Raw genomic sequence first — 15965 nt, 5'->3', positions numbered from 1 at the left:
ACGATCTTTGTTTTTTCCCCAAAGTTCCCCCTAGTTTTTCACTCTGTCCTAACCTCTTCTCACTCAATGCTACTTCTCCATCGGCCATCCAACATTTCTTTTTTTTTCTGTAGAGCAATTTTCCTCACTCTTGGCATCTCTAATGTGCATACTCAAGCCCAACTTATCAACCATGTCTTGGAGACCTAGTGTGTTAATACCTGAAAACAGTAATAAGTGGATTCAACATAGAGCTCATCTTAGCAATCTGTAGTCTCCAGTTTGACACCCTCCTCATCGATCAGCAGTTAGCAAGCATGGTACCCCATCATCAAGTGGGACTCACCATCTCTCACTGTGTTCACCTCTTTCTTTCTTATCTCTTTCTTCCTTAGCCCATCCTTTCCCCTTACTTTTTATTTCTGCATTCAATCATCATAATCCATTTCTTCTGTCTTCCTTTCAGAGGAGAATCTGTGCCACTTGGGACCAGAGGCGTTATCGACATTACCACTGACAAGCTGTAACGATGCAAGTGGAAGATGGTGATTCATTTCTCACTACCTCTTCCCCTTTTGCCTGCTACTCCTTTCCCCTCCTTTCCCCCATCGAGACTCTGATAAATAGAAAGTTTCTGTTACAAGCTAACTATTCATTAGTGGAGTATAGGGAGAGATTGGGGAACCAAGGTTTAGCACAGTCTGGATGATAAACGCCAAAAATAAAGTTCCTGTCTCCAAGGACCATCCAATTGAGTGGGAATGAGAGAACAACCAAAAGTGAACAACTAACTCCTTTCTGTTAATGGTACCACCTTTCTGCCATTCACCTAACCTCAGCCTCATGCACCTGGATTTAATCCTTTGTTGTCTTCTTCGATTTCCTCTGCTGCTCTCTTCATTTTGTTTACTACCATCTTCACCAGGGAGTGTTCAAGGCAAGGAAAAGATGAAACTCCAAACAGTGAATTTTACCTCTGCCAAAGCTCACAAATTCCATTCTCTATATACCAGGTGTTAAAAAAACTGCATTTTTCCTTTGCAAGATATCGCATTCTGCCATCAGTCCTCCTTGCCACTCCCATTTACATCACCTCATTCAGAGCCTTACTATTTCATTCCTGGAGAGCATTTTAGCATCTCTATGCATTCAATCTACCCTGCACCTTTCCTCTCTCCTGCACACTGTACCAGCTCAGGCTAATTATGATGTCAGTTGGATTATATCTTGCCTCTGTTTAGACATCTTCAGTGTCTAAAGTCCAAACATCTTATTCTGTCCTTCAAGTTTCACCCCCCTTTAAACCCACCTGACGTTTTACCCTTAGCTTCCACTCCTTGTATGCACAACTCCACTTCTGGTCGACCATAGACCATGCCGTGCTAGCACGGTATCCACCTACCAAGGCTACACCCACCCTTCCAGGACAGTTCCTAGACCTTTCCTGAGCGTATCAACCTGGTAAACTTTTCTCTTTCAGAATTTCTATTGCTCTCCTTATAATGATCATTAGTGTTTGTCAATTTTTTACTGTTAGAAAATTGTCTCAAGCCAGAGAGAAGGCAGCCTGTGTTAGAAATTTGTTGTCGATGTGAAGACCAGTTTCTTCTGGGAAGTACCAAGCATTTCTAATAGTAGAGTTGAGCAGCTTCCTGATAAACATAGACTCAGCTTGTACAGTTGATCATCTGTCCTGTGAGGAACTTAGTTACCTTTACCCAAATGTTCCTTTCTTGAACCTAATCTATCAATGTTATCTAGCTACTCTTTCTTCCTAAGAAAAATACGTATCTACCAGGAAAGAAGTCTTTGAATTAGATTTCCTGGAAAGTACCTCCTTGTCAGAGGTTTGCAAGAAAACTTTGACATGTGCTCATAAATAATTTGTCTGAAATTACTTTAATGTATGCTAGAAGCTGCTCAGTTCTATTATATTTTTATGCATATGTATCTTAACAAATAGCATTTGGACACCCACATGTATTATGCACTGTGTTAGGTGATATTAGTTCAAAAATATATTGGGTGTAGGCCTGCCCTCTGAAGGCCCACAGTTTGGCACGGAGTATTTAATCTGTGGTCCTCAGATGCTTGGAGTTCAAAGTGCTCAATACCTCTTCTGAGACAGCCTGCCAACATACTTGGTATGTGCTGGTGTACATTTTTTTCCAAGGGAAGAAACCACAGACTCCATCAGATCCTCAAAATGGTTGTTAACCCCTCAAAAGATTAACCACCAGGCTAGAGGAAGAAAAGGCACATAAATAGTGAGTTACAATGCAGTGTGTCATATGCTATGATAGAGTGAATATAAAGGATTAGAAAAGACCTCCTGGAGGAAGTGATATTCAAGTGTCTTTCCTTCTCAACTGTAAATTCATTAAGGGCAGCAGCTTTGATATATATATCAGTATAGACGTAAGCTATAGATATAGATATACTAATATATATATATATATATATATATATATATATATATATATATAGTGCCAAAAATGTATACACCTTTTAAGAAAGGAAAATTGTATTAAAATTGTAATAAAATATACCGATGACAAAGATGAATACAAGTCACGTTTGACTTCTGCAATTACAAGAGGTGCTCAAAGTGGTTACCATCAGTGTCCAGACTCTTTTGATTGTGGTGAACTACTGCTTGAGTAACGTTGACCAGTGTCCACTTGTATTCATTTTATTTTTTGGCATCCCTGGTATAATATATTTATCATATATATATATTCAGGATAAGATTTTATACAGTTCAGGACAAAATAGATCTACTTTCTTCTCCTCGCCTTCCATCTTGTCTCCGCATGACACAGTCAAATACCAACTAGAAAGATCAAGGTCAATAAGGACTGAGAACTGAGACTGAAAGTTCAGCTCAGTGCAAACTGTAAAAGTCAACTAAGTTATTTGTTTTACATTAGTCCATCTTAGTACCAAGAATTGATCCTCTATTTTTGTCAGAAAAATTTTTTTTGGGGGGGCTTTGTGATATGGTATTTAAATTTTTTTCATTAATATAAATATTTTAGAATTATAATCAATTAAATATTAAAGTTATTTGTTCTGCTTTAGGACCGAATTGTTCAGAACTGGAAGGAGAAGAGGAAGGGTCTACCACTAGCCCTAGGTGTTGCTTAGCTCCTTGAATGTCAGGCAGTATCTTGGCTCAAATATCAACATAATTTTTATTGGAAACTTAAAAATAGTACTTGGAAGAAACCTTGAACAACAACATGTGAAGCAATTGAATCACTTAGCTACATTTATTGATTAAAGCAAAATGGCAGAACCCTTATATTTTGTAAAGATAGGGTAAAACATTTTTTATTAGAAGCTCAAAAAAAATGGTGGGTTTTTTTCCACTTATGATGCATCGGACTGAAGCTATTATATTATTATGGCTGTTTTTATGTGATTGAGATTTGTTGAGCCATTCCTAAGCGAGCCTGTTCTTCCATGGGAGATCACTGATACAGGAACATATGATGTTTCATCTGTCCACTAAGACTAATTATATTAGTTAGGGTAAGCCAAGCTGCTGTAACAAAAGACCAAACAATAATGTGGCTTAACACGCAAAAAAGTTTACTGTTTTCTTACACAGCAATTTGAGGTACAGTTTCCAGGTCATAGGTATCTGCGCTCCAGAAACTCAGGAACCCAGGCAGGCACGTTGCTACCATTTTCAACACCCAGCTTCCAAGAATCCCTTCATCATAGCGTTCCAGCCATCAGGAAAGAAGAAATGCCAGGGTTTCCAGCTAAACAAATGAGACAGAAGAGCTAAACATCACTTCCGTTTTTTAACATTTCTTGGCAAGACCTTCATCACAGAACCACACTTAGCTACGGGAGGCTGGGGAATGTATTCTGTTCCTTTGCCCAAGAAGAAGGGAAGAATGACTTTTTTTGGTGGACTACTGGTAATCTCAATCACACCATCATAGGTGGTTGTTGGTTTGTCGGTCTCTGGTCTCTGTCACATAACTTGAGTTTTCATTTCATCACGTGTTTATGATCATTATTCAGTTTGATGAATACCCAATATTTACACCACACAATCATGTTGACTTCGCTGTGTGACTAAAAGTCTTTTACATGGTGTTTCAACCGGGACGGATGTAAATGAGCAACGAGTCCTAACATTCAAAGAAAAAAATGAAAAAAATCCAACCTGAAATTTCTTAAAAATGGAGAAGTGAGCTTCCCATGGTAAACCAACTGGTGATTTTTTGGAGCAGTGTGAAATTTCTATGTTCCTCCTGTTTCCCCAATATACCAGTGCAGGATAGGATGTAAGAATTGTCAAATGTGGCCTCTGATATGGGGCTCTAACTTAGCAACACTCTTCATAAAAATTATAGTTGTTTGATTAAAAAGACCCCCCCAAAATCACTATTTTCATTTTAATGACTTGTATTTAGTTTTTAATAATAAAAGTGTAAAATAAAATATTTACTCTATTTTGCTAATATTTTGTTACTTTGTTACTAATAAAATAAAATGGATTTGGCTCTTCTAACTATTATGAGGACGGGTTGGGGGAAGTTCTATTCTAAAGTAAAAAAAATTATGATTCAAATTTTGATTGTTTTATATAGCAATGAATTAATATGTGAGATTAATTTTTGCTGTCTACTTTAATCCATAAGTATACCTTATGAGTCCTGGTTAATATTTCTTTGATCCTCAAAAAATTTGTAAATACATAACACTAAATTTAATTTTAGTTTAACTTCATAGAAGAAAAAGAAACTGATATAAAACTGAAGATATTAATGAACTTTAGGTAATTATTACTTTCCAACAAGAAATATTAATTCCTAAGATGTTCTAGAGTTTTAAAAGGCTTGGAAGTCATTGTGGCTTTGTTTGCTTCTTTAGTACATCTGTGCTCATTCTCTAAGGTTGTCTGGATTTCACATTTTGGCCTCATTTTCCTTTTACCGCCTTACTCTTGAATAGTGGCCACGAGCCTTCCTCTTCTCCTTCCATTTCTGAACAATTCGGTCCTAAAGCTAGGGAGGCAACTGTGGTGTCAGTGGAAGGTAACACAGTAACCCAGAGTGGGGGGTCACAGCCCAAGGGGGTGAGAAGGGTGTCACCATGGGGAGACGATCTAGAATGAGGAGTCAGGGTCCAAACAGAGTGGAACAGGGGAACCCAAAGGGAGCAGTCCAGTGGAGGAAGTCAGAATTTGATCAGGTTGAAATGGGGGCCACAAAGACAGGCAGATACACAAGGGCTATCTAAGTCCAGGTGGAGCGGGGAGGGGGTTCACACATGGAGCTGGTAGCAAGGGGTGTCAGAACCAAGCAAGTGGAGGGGGTCGTCCCCAAGAGGCATAACCCAGCATGAGCTTGCAACACCCAAGCAGGGTCAGAATGACATCCATGGGAGCATGGGTGCTAGATTGGTGAGGGGTGTCAGAGCCTGACCAGGATGAGGAGGCCATTTCCTCAGAGTCTGGGGGTTGGCTCAGAATGGGGATTCATAGCCTGTGCAGGGAGAAGAAGGTGCCCTGTGAGAAAGGGGGTGGAGGGAAAGATGAAAGACTGGGCACATACAAGGGGACTGGTGAAAAAGTAAATAGGCGAGGGATAATGAAAAGCAAATCTCCCACAGTCAGGGAAGGGAGTTACAAATACAGGAAAAGACAAAATGAGATTTTAGCCCTATGGTGTTAGGTTGGAATTGGGATGTTGGGATGGATCAGTGTAAACTTGTGGTTTTCCATATGTGTAGGTGGACATAGAAATATAGATACAAAGGTGTGTGTGTGTGTGGGGGGGGGGGTGCCGCATACATACATACACACACACACACACACACACACACACACACACACACACACACATTTATTCCCTAGCTCTGTCCATTGGGAGAGCCTGGGAATAGTGCCAGCCCAATAGCAATGAGCACATCGTGGCTTCTAAGACTATTTTCCTCTAAAGGAATTGGGGCTTTTTGGCTACATGGCTGATTCCAGGGATTGACAGAGAAAGAACAACATGAGTCAGGAAAATATTTTTATGCCCCCACAGCAAGGAGGTACTCAAAGAATAATGAGGACATATCAAAAGGACTCAGAAGCCAGTCTGAATGGATTCCCAATGGAAACATAGGAGACAATCTGGGCATTGAAGTAAATGACAATAATAGATTAGAACTCATTGAATGAAACAGAAAATCATGAGTCCATATAGACACAAGTCAATGACTAAATTGCAAGTTTGATGTGTAATGGGATATTAACATCGTATCACAACACATTTATTAGAAACAGGAAAACAGTGACTTTGAAGTTGGAGCACCTGGCAGAGATGCCTCTTTAATCAAGTGATCGGAGAGATTGTCATCCGTAACGGGATACAAGGGTGCGATAGGAAGAACGCAGCACCACCTTTGTGCTATTCCCGCCAAAGATGCAAACCCTGAATCTAACCGTGAGGAAACAATAAAGAAATCCAAACTACAAAATAATTCGCCTGTGTTCCTCAAAGGTGTCAGGTCATGAAATAAAAAAAAGACAAAGGACCTGCGAAAGACACATGACAACGACATGGAACAAGGGGTCCTGAACAGGATCCTTTCGCTGTGAAGGACACTGATGAGACAACTAGAGAAACTTGGGTCTGAGGATTGAATGGTGGGAATGCATCAATGTCATGTCCTGATGTTGACGAGCGTAGTGATGTTGGAGAAAGTCCTTGTTCATAGGAAATAAGAAACCTCATGTTGGCAACTATTCTTAAATGGTTTGAAGGAAAAGTTAGTTGTACTGTACTTCCAATTTTTCTGTCAGTTTGTTTCAAGACTATATGATGCTAACCATAGCTAACAAACTCTCCAACTTACTAACTAGAACAGACCCTGGGGACCACAGGAATTGCTGCACTCCTCCGTACAGCTGAAAATGTTTCTAGAAATGAGGTCAAGCTTGCTCTGGAATCTTAAAAGACAATCTTTTCACATTTGGATAAACATCCCACTCTGAGAAAGAGGTCAGCTCACTATTTTTCTCTGCAAACTCTGGTACTTGGCATGGAAACCATTCTTAGTTCATTTGTAGAATTCCCAAGGCTCTTCTCAGAGTTAGTTGACTTTCTGAGAGAACATCGGGGGTAGAGAGAACACAATTGGAACCATGAACTGCTTTGGCTTGTCCAGATGGTCTTCCTTTTGTCAACATCTTTGCTTTCGTTCTAATATTTTTTAAATTATTATTTTTCTCTAACAAGATGATTGCTAATGGACATGAGTTTCTAAATAGCAAAACGGCCAATCATTTTGTGAAAATCAGAAGATAGCTCTCTGAGAATTCAACACAGAAGCAAAATTTAATTTTGCCAAACAAAAAGCCCAAAGTTTAAAACCAAAGCCCACCTTTTAGTATGGTACTTTAAAAGAAAGACAAATCTGGAGACAACATATCTTGCAAAACAACAACTCACATTCAGCAACTCAGGACATCCTGGTAAAATGACTATGGCTAGTACCAATTGTCAATCTTGGGAGATTATTCACGAATTCTGGGTATGGAGCAGTCTGCTGCGTCCTCTTCAAATACCTGAATATTGGAGACCCCATCTTAACACTCACTAGACTTTATAAAGGGATCGCTGGTCACACAGCTGGAGGAAACTGCCATGTATGGCTGAGGCTGCCCCACTTGTGGGGCCCCTGCTGACTCCTCAGGGAGCTGCAAGTCTGGGGGAGGACCTCAGTTTCACGGTGACGTCCGTTTAAACGCTAGATAAGACCACTGCCAAGAAGTGCTTGCTCACCTTCCTTCAACAGCAGGGGATCTCCCTTTCCTGTTCTGGGTGAGGCTGAAGAAAGAACGGAATCCAATCCTCACCCACTCCAGCCCACACCTCTCAGCAATTAACCTTGAAAAAACCTGGTTAAAACCACTTCCTATATTTGAGACAAGAGAAGAGACTGTTAGGCACAATTTCCTGGCTGAATAAAGCTTTTAGAAAGCAAGTCCTGAGTATCACAGAGACTGGAGGGGCCAGCGGGGACGACACCCCGGATGGATGGATCGTTTCATCCCGTCCTTCCAGCACAATGCTAACAAGAGGCTGACAGGAAACCCAGCACTCTGAAGAGAAAGACCTTCTCTTCACTGCCCCTGAGGAGGCAGCCTATCCCAGGTGCCTGGAAGATGGAGCCGAGCTTACTGATGTGGAGATTCTTCACTCTCTTTTTGGTAACTGACTGCCTGGAAGGTAAGGCGTCATGGGTGCCCTCAGAGTCTTGGGAAGGCTAACAGATGTCACCCCTCCCCAGCCACAGAATCACAGAGGGCACTTCAGTAGAAGGTGCAGAGAAGGAGGTTGAATCCTGGGTTCTACCTCTTGTCCATGACCCGCAAAGCCCTCCTTTTATGCCTCAACGGTGCCCAGTCTATACAGAGAGCTTGGATTGGTGGGCTCTCCTGTCACTCAAAGTCTTTGACAGTTTATTCTGGGAAGAATAGAGTAGCCTGACGTTTGAACGTTAACAGGATACTAACGAACAGATTCATCAAGAAATTTTCTTTTATTTTCTAATGGATTTAGTTTTCTACTGTACCTACCAGCTGTTAAGATAATACTAAAACTCTGCTGGGAATCTCTCAAAGACCAGGTACATGTGCCTGAGATGTCAGTAACTCATATATGAAACATTGGGATAATTAAAGATCTCAGAAAAGTTTAGCTTCAAAGATGTATACTTTGGTTTTTACTGCCTCAGCGAATAATAACTAGGACGCTTCTTATATGTGCAACTTTATAGAAATTTTGGAAATATAAGCACGCTGACTTTCAGAACACTACTTTTTCTTATGTTCTTATTTGTATATATGCATGTCCTATATGTATGTGTATGTGATATTTATATATATGCAAATTTTGAATTTCATTCATCCTTTCAAAGGGGTTTTGTCACAGTTTTTTTTTTTTTTAAGAAATAAGAAACCACCAACTTCTACCTCAAACCACCCTAATTGAGTGTGAATTTTCTAATGACTTCTTCCCTTGCTTACCCAGGAAGACAGATAAGATAGCAAAGCCTATAATGTCATATCCTTAATTGTAGTATATAGTAATGCTAAATGGCCACAGAAAGATATGTTAAGAAGTGAAACACGATCATTTTGCCTATTTGGGAGAAGTGGCCAAGTTGTGCTGGGCTGTGCAGTGAACCAGGTGTAGGAATTTCTTCATTTTGGAACTAACGTGGCCATGATTTTAGGAAAGCTTATAACGTGATTTCTGTTTCAGCAGGGTCTTTGCCAAGTGGGAGGTCAGTCCAAGCCAGGCCAGAGACATCTGTAGAATTAATCATGGCCTCTCTCTGGGAAATTTCAAGTAAACCTGTGTTATTGCTAGCAAGCGGTGACTTATCTGAGGATATGAATGGTCTTGATGGCAGTGGGGGCAAGTGGAAGTATTATGAGCACTCTTTCATTCACTCCAAAAATCTATCCAATATCTCTCTGGCTCTTTTCAGCACTGTAGGAAATACAAAAATGAATAAGACAGTCTCGATCCTTAGGAGACTTATAGCTAGTAAGAGGAAGAAAGTCATAGATATAACAACAATAATACAAATCAGAATGTGGTAAGATCTATGGGAACACAAGGCTATCATAGAAAGCTTCATGAAGGTGCCATGCAAGAAGAGGCCCAAGGGACTAGTAAATTTTCATAAGTGGAGATTCCAGATTGAGAGGATCTTATGAGCAAAAACACAGAAAAGCACTAGGGAACAGCAAGTGGCCTGCTGTGGCCCCCAGCACTGGACGGGGATGTAAGGATATTGGCCATTAAGACTGGAAAGGTAGGATGAGGTCAAATGAATGATCCAAGGCCTTGGATAACAAGTTAAAATTTTTTCACTTCATTCAGTAGTCAATAAAAGACGATTAGAAAATAGAAATTCCCATTTACAAGTCCAGAGTACTTTTGATATGCCAGATATATGTCTTATTTTAATCTTCACAGTGGCTTTGCTATGTGGATGTCACAAACCCACTAGACGGGGAAGAACCCAAAACTCAGAAGTCACACAGGCAGTGACAGAGCAGGGGCTCAAACTCAGGTCTCAGGGCTTCTGCCTTGCTGTTCCTTTCCCTACAGACGGGGCAGAGCTCTATGAGAGGCCCCTAGCTCACAGTGGAGACGGCTTAGGTGCACACACAGCTGTCGTGAGGATCTTGAAACAGTCCAACCCAGAGGCCAGTGAGGATGCAATGAGAATGCCAAAGAGAATGCAATGTGCTGAGTGTCTGGGATCAACATACAGTTTAGGAACTCCTCCAGAGTAAGAAATAATTCTTGTCTCAGACTTTTTCCTCCAAGAATCCAGTCTTGAAACACACGAGTCTTTTTATTCCTCAGGGGTGAGAGGTCTCTAACGAAATGAAACAGACTGTCAACAGATGCAATTTCTAGCTGATTCATAAGGCAGATTTTCATTCTGAAAATTTCCTAAGCCACGAGTTTAAAATTGTGCTGGGTTACAGGGGATGTATTAATCAACTTGGGTATTTTTAGTTTCTATATTACTAGGTTCTGGGATGTGATTAAAAAGATAATTCTCCTCATGGTGCCAACAAGGCACGTTATTGAAGGCACCTTTCTCAGAATTGTGGAAATTCTGAGAGTTTATCTATGCCTTGATCATCTTTCTTTCATTCTAGGAATTCTATGATCAAATCTTCAACCCCTAGACTAAGAAAAAACAAAAAACAAAAAAACAAAAAACAAAACCAAAACAAAGAAAAACAAAGTGCGGAAACCCATTAAGATGATATTTCGGTCTAATTATCCCTTCTTGTAAAGACTACTGCCCACAGTGGAATTTCCCGTCTTCACCTTTGTCATTAAAACACAAAAAGTTTAACTCTTCATATTTCATCATTCAATTTCTCTAGACCCCAAAATGTTATTAACACAAGGTAACAATGTAAGCTTGCTCATCTTTAAGATATACCTTGGAGAGACAGGACTGTGATAAGCAGGGGAGCATTGCATGAAACAGTCGCTGCTTTCTTTAAAACCACATGTCTTAAATAGGCAGTGCTGCCTATATCCTGTATATATGCTTCATTTTAGACGTGAGGAAACCGAGGCATGGAAGCATTGACTTCAGTAATGGTCAGTTAGAGATGGCAGTAAAGAACTGTGGATAAGCTCTACAACCCATCCTTTGACCCCACTTGTCTCAAAGAGAAGCACTCTTAGACTTTGTTGGCTAAAGCCTTGAGTAGTCTGGATACTTCTGTGTAATTTCTTGTTGAAGTCATTCCTATAATAACTAGACTCTAGACTCACCCTTAAGTCAGGCTTTCCCTCAACATGTGGCCATTCAAGTTAATTTCAAGTTCATTAGTAGAAATCTTAAAACTAAACAGTGCCCTGAGGAAGTGAGACCTGTCACCTGAGGTCAGTGGAGAGAAGAGTTAGGGGGAAATTGAACTTTGCAGGGATAGAAAGCCAAGGCACCTCCTAACAAACATTGTTGGAGGACTCAAGAGAAGATATGTGATGGGTATGGCTTTTGACAAGTTTCTATACCTCCCTGGGCCTGTTTCTCTCTGTAAAATGAGAAGGGTGAAAGAGATCATTTTGAGACCTCCCCCCTTCCAGTTTTATCACTCTATGTCAAGAATTCTGGTAAGGATTCTTGTAAGAATTCTGATAAGGATTCTAAAATCAGCTCTGCTTAAAAGGCATTTTCAAACCGGGGAACTTTGGGATGAAAAAAGTTTCCAAACTGAAGACATACACAACAGGGTCTGGGTTAAGAGAACTTTGAGTGTCAAAGTACCAAAATTGACATCTCATTGTAGGTTATTTCCAACCCTCTCCGCTGCCCTCAAGTGTGAATTGTTGCAGTTGTGAGAGTCAAGGCAAAAAACACCACTAACTGTTGGTGAGGCCTTTTGTGTGTTTGCTTATTTAAGGAATTGTTGCCTGAAACCATTTCCTTGTTTCTCACAGGAGAGGTCTTCCATTAGTGGGAACCTGTTTTTCTCCTCTTTATCCCAGAATATTCCCTGTGAGAAAAGGAGACTATCTTAATTCAACTGATCGCTTCCAAAAGTTCTATGACTTTCATCCCTGAAAATGTTCAAATAGAGGCTATCTGTCCATCGCTGAGGAATGACATAGAGGGGTGCATATGCTGGCTGGGAAAATGAACTGGGTGGCATTCTGGCTCTTCCCAACCTATCCATTCTGGTTCTCTTCTGCCGCCTTCCAGCCTCTAGTTTTTACTTCCTCTCCCAGGAAATGAAATTAGGGATATGTGGTTTTCATACTTTTCAAATCCAAAAGCACCCAGATCACATATAAGTGTGGATTTGTGGTTTTAATCCACTGTTTGCCCCCCAACCCCAAATGTGGGGCAGCAGTGAGAAACATGAAAGGAAGGAGAATTTGTGTGGGAAGGTGACTGAGGCTGGGGGAGGGGAAGCCACTGAAAAGGTAACATTTGAACCCTGGGAAGACCTCTGATTATATTATTTGATATCGTAACATCTATAGTCATGAACAGAGAGAATGAGACACAGGAAGTTACCCTTCCCAGTAAGGGAGCTGTAATTGGCTTGGTAAGGGCAACCTTGCTAGAGAAGAGAGCAAGAAAAAGGGTACCAAGGACAAACCAAGGACACCAGGCAAGCAAGGAAAGTGGTAAAGCCAGGACTGGAATCCAGACCTCTTAAATTCCAGTCCAATATTCCCTAAATGTCTTTACATTGACTCTCAGTGATATGTATCCATCCAGCCACTCACGCATCAGGATTACCAAGATGAGAAAGGTTACCGTCCTTGCCCTCAAACCACTTTTGGCTTAACAACAGAGATGAAACATCTGCTGAAAGGTTCTTGTCTTGAAGACGGACAAGGGAAGCCAACAGGGTTTGCCAATGAGTCAACAACCCATCACTGAATCCCCCCAGCAGGCCTTCGAATAAGTCACCCATTTAGGGGAAAAGAGTAACATAATTGTCCCTAGGTATTTTAGGTATTTTCCACTCTAAAATTACTCAGACAGTGTTTGGCTATTTGACTTGTTTTAGGTTACTCTGGGATTTGCTTCCATAAGAAAACACAAGTCCCACCAGGAAATGTATTTAGAGTGGTGGTTCCCAGCACCAACTGCACATTAAGTGTACATGTGGGATGCTTTAACACAGGATGTCCAAGCCCCACCCAAGACTAGTTAAGACCAATTAGTCTTAATTAGTTCAGATTCTCTGGGGATGCGAATTGGATATATATATATATATGCGCATGTGTGTGTGTGCTGAGCAAAAGGAGGCCCCAAGGGCTAGCAATTATCTGATTTAAAAAACCACAAATATTTTTGCTCATAGGAAAAGCACCTGAGCGGTCCTCATCTCACTTGAATCCTCTAGTGTCTACACGCATCAGTGGGGCCTGGTAGACTTCATTCACACAATACATCACTGGATCAGTGTCACCAGGGCCACATGCCACCTCTGGGTAACAGTCAGGAAGTCCAAGGTCTTATTTCCCCCCATCCAAATTTGCCCAGCTAACCAGCATGCCAGGGACTAGAATCCCGGGGCTCCCTCCTGACAGCCTATACCCCCATCACCCACCCAATTCACGGGGCTTTTGATCAGCAGCTCTGCCTGCAGCCCAGCGCCAGGCATCCTGCTTACAGGAGGATTAGAGGAGGGAGAAAACTCTAAGGCATCCAAGTGTGGGTGGCATGGGTGGGGGTGACCAGAAGGTCACCGTGCCAGGAGGAGGACGAAGGGAAGGAGTGAGGTGCTGATGAGAAGCCTGTGCCTCTGGCCAGGCCTGCCCCACGTAGAAGGAGAGGGTCAGGTTAGTCAGATGTGCTTTCTAGGCTGCTTTCTCCCTTTCCAAGGCGTCCTCACACCCTTGTTCCAGATGCACTGAAAGAATAGGCTGGTGTCAGAGCAGGAGCGGTTCCCCCACCAAGCAGAGTACTTCCCCCACCAAAAAAAGAAGAACAAGCAGCATGTTTCTAAAGAATGAAAAAGATGTTCCATGGAGGCAATTCGTTCCTTTACATTGAAGAGCATGGAACACTGACTAGTTTCTGGTAGGCCCCGATCGCTCGTAGTGACAGAGAAAGGTGAGCTGGACAGAGAGGCTGTGAACAGGAAAACAGATGGCTGATTAAGGCAAGCCCTGCATGAGTACTGATGTCAATACTGGATTTTTCCTTTCAACCTTATTTGCTGGCAGCCTGTTGTTCCAAGAAACGTTTTAAATTGTAATGATAATAACACGAGCGAACATTGATAGCCTATATCTTTCAGTATTATGTGAAAACATAGTGATACGTCATTTGGTCCTCAAAAGGAGGCAGGCCTGTTTAATATCCCCATTTTACACCTGGCACGCTGAGCCTCATGGAGGTTAAACGAACGAGTTGCCGAGTGGAACACAACTAGGATTTGAGCCAGGCAGTCTCGTTCCAGAGCCTGCTTTCTTTACTGTTTTCCTAAACTGCTGCTAAAGGTCAAAGATACATGCTGTGTTAATAAAGAGATTTATTTTTACTGTTTAAACAATTAAGTATGTGATGGGGTATGTTCCGCTGCTCCTGTGGCCATGCATAAATTAGCGTGCCTGTGCCTGTAGACTCCAGACCCTGATGCCACAGAGGCGTCCCTTCATCTATTTGAGGGGCTGACGGCTTAAGGCCCATTGAGTCCTTGGAGTCGTACATTCTCTGACTTTTGCTGTTCCCTTCCAGTGCTCCTCCTACCCACCCTGCAAGAGCAGTTTGGGATGTCTTTCTTGCATTTGTGCTTCAAAGAAAGCACTTCAGTCGGGCTAAGTCTGGCCCAGCCGCCCACAAAACAGAGGAAATTCTGAGCACCTCCTGGCATGAGTCAACCGCACCGTGTTCAGGAATTGCCATCTCTGCCCACGGAATCACCCACTCTTTTCTGTTTGGGACCGAAATAGATACCTCCTTCAGAAACCTCGCTGCTTTCTGTACTCTCAGCAATAAAAAACAAAGGCATGGATAGGTGGGTGGCAATAAGGCAACATGGGGGAGTTTCCTCTGTTGTGAAGGTTTTCAGAGTGAAAACATTGCTGTCAAGGTAGAATCAACAGACAGGACAGGTGGGAGAGGTGGAAGAGGGAAGCCATTGGGTGGTGGGGACAGTCTTGACGGTGGTAGGACTTCCAATGATTTGTTCATTGCTTTGTTTATTCATTCACTCAGCAAATATGTATTGAGCAACTACGCGTCGGGTATAGGGTTAGAGATGGATGCAACCCAGTCCTGGCTCTCCTGGAGCTCATCATGGGGCAGGAGGGAACTACATTGCACAGATAACTAATCATGACACAAGATCTAAGGCACAAGTGCAAAGAAAGAGTGGATGGAACACACAGATAGATGTTCATTCACCATATTTAAACACGTTGCCGGTTCCAACATCTTAGGTCAACAACTGCCTCCTGTTTATGCCAGCATTTGGGACAGAAAGGAAGGCCGAGGGCCTATTAATTACTACAATTATTAAAAACAAAGACCACTAATTTTGAATTTGGAATCATATAGAGAGAGGATGTGCAGAAGCTTTCTTTGGCTCCAGAAATTCCTTTCCAGGAAAACAGGAACATTTCATGTGGGAATAGTTACAGCGCTTTAAGAAGAAGCTGTGGGATTGCACCCACAACTCCCAAGCACATAGTTCCGAAGCTCTGTTCACAGACTGCGCTGACCATCTGCCAGGGCCCGGGCTGCGTGCGGACCATTTCCCCATCCGCAGGCCCAGAAAGAACATTCCTCTCCAAGGAAGGAATGAAAGGAACCTAATCAGTCCAGTTTCTGTCATTATGTACCTAAAAACAAAGCAACAGCTTTTCCTTAGGAAAAAAAAACAAAAAAGTTTTTTGTTTCGTGAAGTTAGCTCTTTGGGGCAAACTGGCCCATCTCCTTAGCAAAGATCAGTTTAT

At 41.8% G+C, this 15965-nt stretch overlaps 2 protein-coding genes across 2 annotated transcripts in view; one reads left to right on the top strand and one right to left on the bottom strand.

Annotated features, from left to right (window-relative positions):
* Positions 1-15965, bottom strand: part of RBM17 (RNA binding motif protein 17) — a 90261-nt gene that overhangs the window by 44467 nt on the left and 29829 nt on the right. The gene's annotated exons all lie outside the window — the stretch shown is intronic.
* Positions 7878-15965, top strand: part of IL2RA (interleukin 2 receptor subunit alpha) — a 49780-nt gene continuing 41692 nt past the window's right edge. The window contains exon 1 of the mRNA XM_033100747.1: positions 7878-8222. Coding sequence (XP_032956638.1) covers positions 8159-8222 — 64 coding nt within the window. The 5' untranslated portion in view covers positions 7878-8158. The remainder of the gene's footprint in view (positions 8223-15965) is intronic.

Source organism: Rhinolophus ferrumequinum, assembly GCF_004115265.2.
Source record: "Rhinolophus ferrumequinum isolate MPI-CBG mRhiFer1 chromosome 5 unlocalized genomic scaffold, mRhiFer1_v1.p scaffold_110_arrow_ctg1, whole genome shotgun sequence".
Taxonomy (NCBI): Eukaryota; Metazoa; Chordata; class Mammalia; order Chiroptera; family Rhinolophidae; genus Rhinolophus; species Rhinolophus ferrumequinum.
The sequence above is the reverse complement of the archived record's forward strand: the minus strand, read 5'-3'. Positions and strand labels throughout refer to the sequence as shown.